The 6,000-nt window shown below is 33.6% G+C and overlaps 1 protein-coding gene across 1 annotated transcript in view; it reads left to right on the top strand.

Moving 5' to 3' along the window:
- The window catches only part of LOC110031190 (probable serine/threonine-protein phosphatase 2A regulatory subunit B'' subunit TON2), a 90,357-nt gene that overhangs the window by 76,808 nt on the left and 7,549 nt on the right, over positions 1–6,000 (top strand). Inside the window, exon 12 of the mRNA XM_020734276.1 lies at positions 910–1,102. Coding sequence (XP_020589935.1) covers positions 910–1,102 — 193 coding nt within the window. The remainder of the gene's footprint in view (positions 1–909; positions 1,103–6,000) is intronic.

A 6,000-nucleotide genomic window follows, 5' to 3' on the forward strand; every position in this document is an offset into this window, starting at 1 on the left:
ACTTTATTTTAATGTTTTTTTGGGTTTAAGTATATGCTCTATTCTTCTAAAACTTTTTTAAAATCAGATGTGCTTGAACTGACTATTCAACATTCTCTGTACACTGCTCACTAGATTTATAGATGATCACAGATTATTTAATGGTCCATAGCTAATGTTTTATGATGCTCAACTTCTGAGTTTTATAGAGGTGTTGCAACCCACCTATCCTATTAGTTTGCTTTGAAACTGGGTGTTTTTTGTGATTGTTTTTATGTTTTATTTTGTGAATGATTTCAGGAATTAGGGTTTCTATGACTTAAATGTTGTTTGCTTTGTATTTTAAGTAGCTTATAAGTGATAATTTTTTGCTTTTCTACCTTATGTGACATTTCTATTCTAGTATTCCTTTGGGCTAAATAATTATTCATTTTATCCTTTCTTGTCATTTTTATTTCCAATACATTCTGCTTCGTTCTTCTTCATAATATGCTTATATCAGCCCAAGAACTATGTCTTTTCTGCATGCGTCAGCAGGAGGACGGAGCATATATTATTTATTACTTCCATTTTATCTAAGCACATCTTGAAATGAATGAAATTTTTATTTTAATTTTTATAGGGTGAAGACATTGATTTTGATTATTTAAAGAATACAATTCATCCAATCTTCTGTGGATAGTAGTCATCTATTCAGATATCCAACACTAAAACTTTCATATTTACATTTATAACACTTTGGTGTATAAACCTATGTTTCACTTTTAAAAAGTAGGTGGTGGTGGTATTTTTTATGTAATGTTAAAAATTTTAGTGCTATGCTTGGAAATATGAAAGTTTGGGTGTTAGATATGTAAATACAGAAAAATTGTGTGTTATATTTGTAAATACCTTTCTTTAATAATTTCTTTTATTTTAACTATTGTGTAGCCTTTGATGAACATGTGCGCCGTGGTAAAATGGGAGGGGGTAATGCACGAGAGATGGACTTCGGAAGCTTTCTAGATTTCGTGTTAGCTCTCGAAAACAAAGATACTCCTGAAGGATTAACTTACTTATTCAGATGTCTTGATCTTCATGGAAGAGGTTTTCTAACTACTGCTGATGTGCACACTCTCTTCAGGTAATCATTTTGATCTCAATTTCTTACATGGTTTGTATTTTTCTGTACAATATCGCTCCTTGTTTGTGCATGCTGCTTTCCCGTTGTATTTTTATTTGGGAGATTTACAGACATACCACTCAACTCTTATGCATTTACATATGTTTTTTCTATGTTGTATGAAAAATCTTGGTGGTATAAATGTATTATGTAAAGTTTAGGCGTTCGATATGTAAATACATAGGAATTGGGTGGTACGTATGTAAATGGCCCGTTATTTTTATTTATACTCTTCTGCCATTTTTTATAATGTTTTGTTGTATGCTATCTTTTTCATTGGTTGTTTGATACTCCCTTTACTTTTTATGCACGCAAAATTGCAAGCAATAATGCTATAGCCTCTATCCATTTAATTAAATTGTCACAGCCCAACCCGGGGCATGAAATTAACCAAGGTGGGTACGGACGGTCGGACGGTCGAACGGTGGGAAATTAAAAATCTCTAATTCATTTTCATTAACTAACACCTAATTAAATGAAAGAGTCACTAAATAAATTAAATTTACGTCATTATCGGTTGTCTCCGTCTTCTATAACTTTTATCTTCTATCGTTCATTTTTTAAATCACTTAATTAAACCCGAAAGGTTAGTTTAAAACAACAGTGAGCTAATCAAAGCTCACGCTCTTAAACTACAATAACACAATGAAAAATAAAGTAATATGCATTTAAGTTTTTAAATAAATTAGTATAAAACATTTGATATTTTATGAATATGATCACTAATAATATTTCATAATATTTAAGATGTTTCACCGTACAAATAATATGTCTATATCATTTTATATTTGCACAACCAGCATATGCGCACTATCTAAAATTATACAAATGAAGGTATTTTAGTTTCAATATCCTTTTCAATTTACATGTATAGGTAATTTAGCATTTCCCTGCTAGTACTACAAAGGGTGACTTCATCATAGTCAAACACGCACAAACAAACATACTATGAAAATCACTATCTAATAATGATTATTTCTTTCTCAATTGCATAGTAGTCAATACACTTATATAACATTCAATATTTATGATAATGCTCTGTACACATGATTCCTATAATATGAATAAATTTTTAATAGAATCATAAATTGTGAGTTTGCAATGATTTTAATATAAATGATGACAGTAACAATAACTGTATTTGGTCTAGATGAAGTAAAAATATTACTATAACATAAGAACATGAGTACTCACTTTGATTTTGATTTATTTGTTATTAGATTTGCCTTGTTCTCAACTTTTTCTAAAATTGATGCCTATGATAAACATGATATTACTAAAATTAATTTATTTATATAATTTTACTTAACATTTACCTTAACACAATCTTGATTTTTCCACAAACCAAGCCAAAACTCTAACTTGCATTTTCTTGCTTGAATCAACGTCGCAAATCTTCTTACCAGGCTTTTTAGCATAAGTAATATGATTTCATCTTAAAATAAATCATTTTAATATAGATACATATCCAATAACAACCTTAACCTTTCTTTGCTGCTACCAACTTTTCTCGGTCCAAAACTGAAAATTCTGAAACTTGAATCTTGATTTAATAACACCTTAATGTTTAACAGTTAATAAATAAATATATAAATTAAATTCATTAATTAATATGATAAAACCCTAAGCCACTCTTCTTCCTTTATGTTCGGCTCGATAAAGCTCTCCTACTCAAACCATTGCTTAGCACCATATGAATCTCGCCTAAGAGAAACATTGCACACTTGCTCGATTCCCCTCCCTTCTTTCTATGTGCATTTAGTCGGTGTCGTCTACCGCTCCAACACCCAAGACAGCACCGCACGCAAAAGAGCCTCCTTTTCTTTTCTCTTAATGATTGGCTAGGAACGAGGCCTCCTCTGCTATCTGAAGCCCCCACCCTTCGCTCTGAAGCCTCATGCCCACATAAACGACGTAGTCGTCAGCTGACACATTCCTGATGCTAGGGGAAGCGCTAGCTTGCACCCATCCCTCTAATGCCTTCGTTTCACATCAATGGACTCCCCGTGTAAACGATGTAGTCGTTAGTCTCTCGATCTCGTCTTTGTTTCCCTCATTAACAATGATTTATAGGTCAGAACATCACATTTCTGACCGTTTGCTCATTTCTCTCCCTTTAACTCCCTCGAGGAGATGAAACGATATGTCATAATCTTTCCCACTTACAAAAGTTTCTTCCTCAAAGATTATAAACATATCGATGGCATCTCTCATTAAGCCGATCAACATGAAATATCCATAAATTTCATGATAAAAATTAGGGGTTATTCATCATGATGAAAAATGATAATTGTAAGGTAATGACCTGATACAACGAGGCTCAACTATACTCCCCAACAAAATTAGGATAACAACATATCTAACATTACACATAGTTGCTAAAGTAAGAAAATATACTAGGAAAACACTCTGACATGTAAAAAAACGCCAAACTCACCCGACCCTATCAACATCAGCAGCATTAGGTTTTTTAGGCTCATTATGAGTAATGGAATAAACTCAAGGCCAAATAGGTTTTCTTGGTTGAACTTGGGTTGGATTTGAAGCTATAGACTATAACCTTCTTTGCCCACATGTAGTCTTCTATGAAGGAGCACCGCCTGATTTCTGATCTTCAATGCTCTTCTAGCCAAGCGACGAGCAATATTGTGCTATATGACCAGGTTGATTACGCCAGTAGCAAATGTTTGAGTCTATCAAACATTCAACTTTATGTTGTCTTCCACATTTGAAACATGTGATTACATCACTCTGAGTCATACCTCTACCAAATCCACTGAATTGAAGTTGGACCTCTTCCCATTGGATCCTTTTGATTGATCTGCATGTTCTCCTTTATCAATACTCTTCTTCTTGTATGTCTCCTTATGCTTCTGAGTAAACTGATAATCGAACTCCAGTCTTCTAGCTCGTTCCACTAATATTGATTATTCATTGATCCCCAAAGGCACCAATGACTGTATGATCGAATCATTTAATCTTGAAGGAATTTGTAGCACTTTTTGTTGTACTAACGATCAACTGTAGCGCATACCTTGACAGTGCAGTGAATTTTACTTCATCTTGAACGACTGTCTTCTCTTTTATACCAATCAGATAAATTTGTTTTGTATTTTCTTCGAGTAGATAGGGGTACAAACCACTCTCTGAATAGCTCCATGAACTTCGAATTTACGTTCATGTTGGGTATGTCCCCTAGTCTGTCTTGAAGTTGCCTATGCCATCACCTTTCAACTTCTTTTTTTTGTACAAATGTAGCTAATGACCCTCTTCTTTCACTCGGACAGACTATAATATCTAATATATTCTCAATTTGCATAAGCCAATTCTCTTGCATAAATTTATTCTTTAGTTCCTTTAAACAATGGTGGACGTAAACCTTGGAATTTCCTTAAGTACTTATTCACAATAACTGTATCACTTCCAATAGACAGTGATCTGGACTCCTATATCAGCTGAGTCATCATTGTCATCATCTGAGTTAGGACATTCGTGTTCACATTTATAGTGGGTTGTACTTATTGTTTTCTTTCACTCCCTTCTATAATTTTGGGTGTACCCCTTTGCTTGAATGAATATAATTATTAATTTGAACTATCTTAAATGTTTAATTTTATTATTTAAAATTTCTTATAATTATTCTATTGGATTTTTAATCAAGATTAAATTAATTAATCTTAAACATTATCTCTGATACCACTTTTATCACGACCTAGCTCGGAGCTTGGAATTAACCAATGCTGACACAAACGGTTGAATGGTGGGAAAATAAAAATTTATATATTCATTTTCTATAGCTAACATCTAATCAAATGAAATAATTACTAAAGAAATTAAATTAAAGCAGTACAATTAAATTTACCTATTACAGGTTCGCGTCTCTATAAACATTCTCTTCTATCATTCATCTTTTAAATCACTTTATTGAACCTGAAAGGTTAGCTTAACACTAGTTAATTAAAATCAATAAATACTTACGCTCCTATACCATAGTAACACAATGAAAAAGGAAATAATGCATGCTAGTTAAGCTTTTAAATAAATTAGTATAAAACATTTGATATTTTATGAATATAATCACTCAAGATATTTCGTAATATTTAATATATTTTACTATATCAATGATATATATATACATATATGTATATGTGTATATATATACATATATATGTGTATATACACATATATATGTGTGTGTGTGTGTGTGTGTGTGTGTGTGTGTGTGTGTGTCTGTGTGTGTGTGTGTGTCTCTGTGTGTGTGTGTGTGTGTCTCTGTGTGTGTGTGGCGTCGTCTTCCTTCCCGCTCGGCTCTGCTAGGGTTTCGCCCGATGGCGAACCCTAGCAACAGTTACAGCTTCACTAATTCCTCTTTGACATCTTCGCGCTCGATTCCGTATATCTCCCCCGCTTCTTCTCCGGATCTGAGACGAGGCTCGTCTTCCGTCTTCCTCTCGCGAGCTTTCCTGGTTCGGGACTTCGAAGCTCTGCTGCTCCTCTGCGGCCCATCTCGCGGGTACCACTCGCGTCTTTTGCAGGCTCCGTCTCGCGGGTACAACTCGTGATTTCTGCGGCTTCTCTGCGCTCGTCCCGTCTCACAACGTTCTTTTTTTTAGTTTCGGTTATTTCAATGCGATTTTTTCCCTTGTTAATCATATATGTGTATATATACATATATATGTGTATATATATGTATATACACATATATATGTATATATACATATATGTATATATATATATACATATCATTTTATGAGTAATATATGAATGACGTCGTCTTCCTTCCCGCTCGGCTCTCTTAGGGTTTCGCCCGATGGCGAACCCTAGCAACAGTTACAGCTTCACTAATTCCTCTTTTACAT

The sequence above is a fragment of the Phalaenopsis equestris genome, unplaced genomic scaffold (assembly GCF_001263595.1).
Source record: "Phalaenopsis equestris unplaced genomic scaffold, ASM126359v1 Scaffold000787, whole genome shotgun sequence".
Classification (NCBI taxonomy): Eukaryota; Viridiplantae; Streptophyta; class Magnoliopsida; order Asparagales; family Orchidaceae; genus Phalaenopsis; species Phalaenopsis equestris.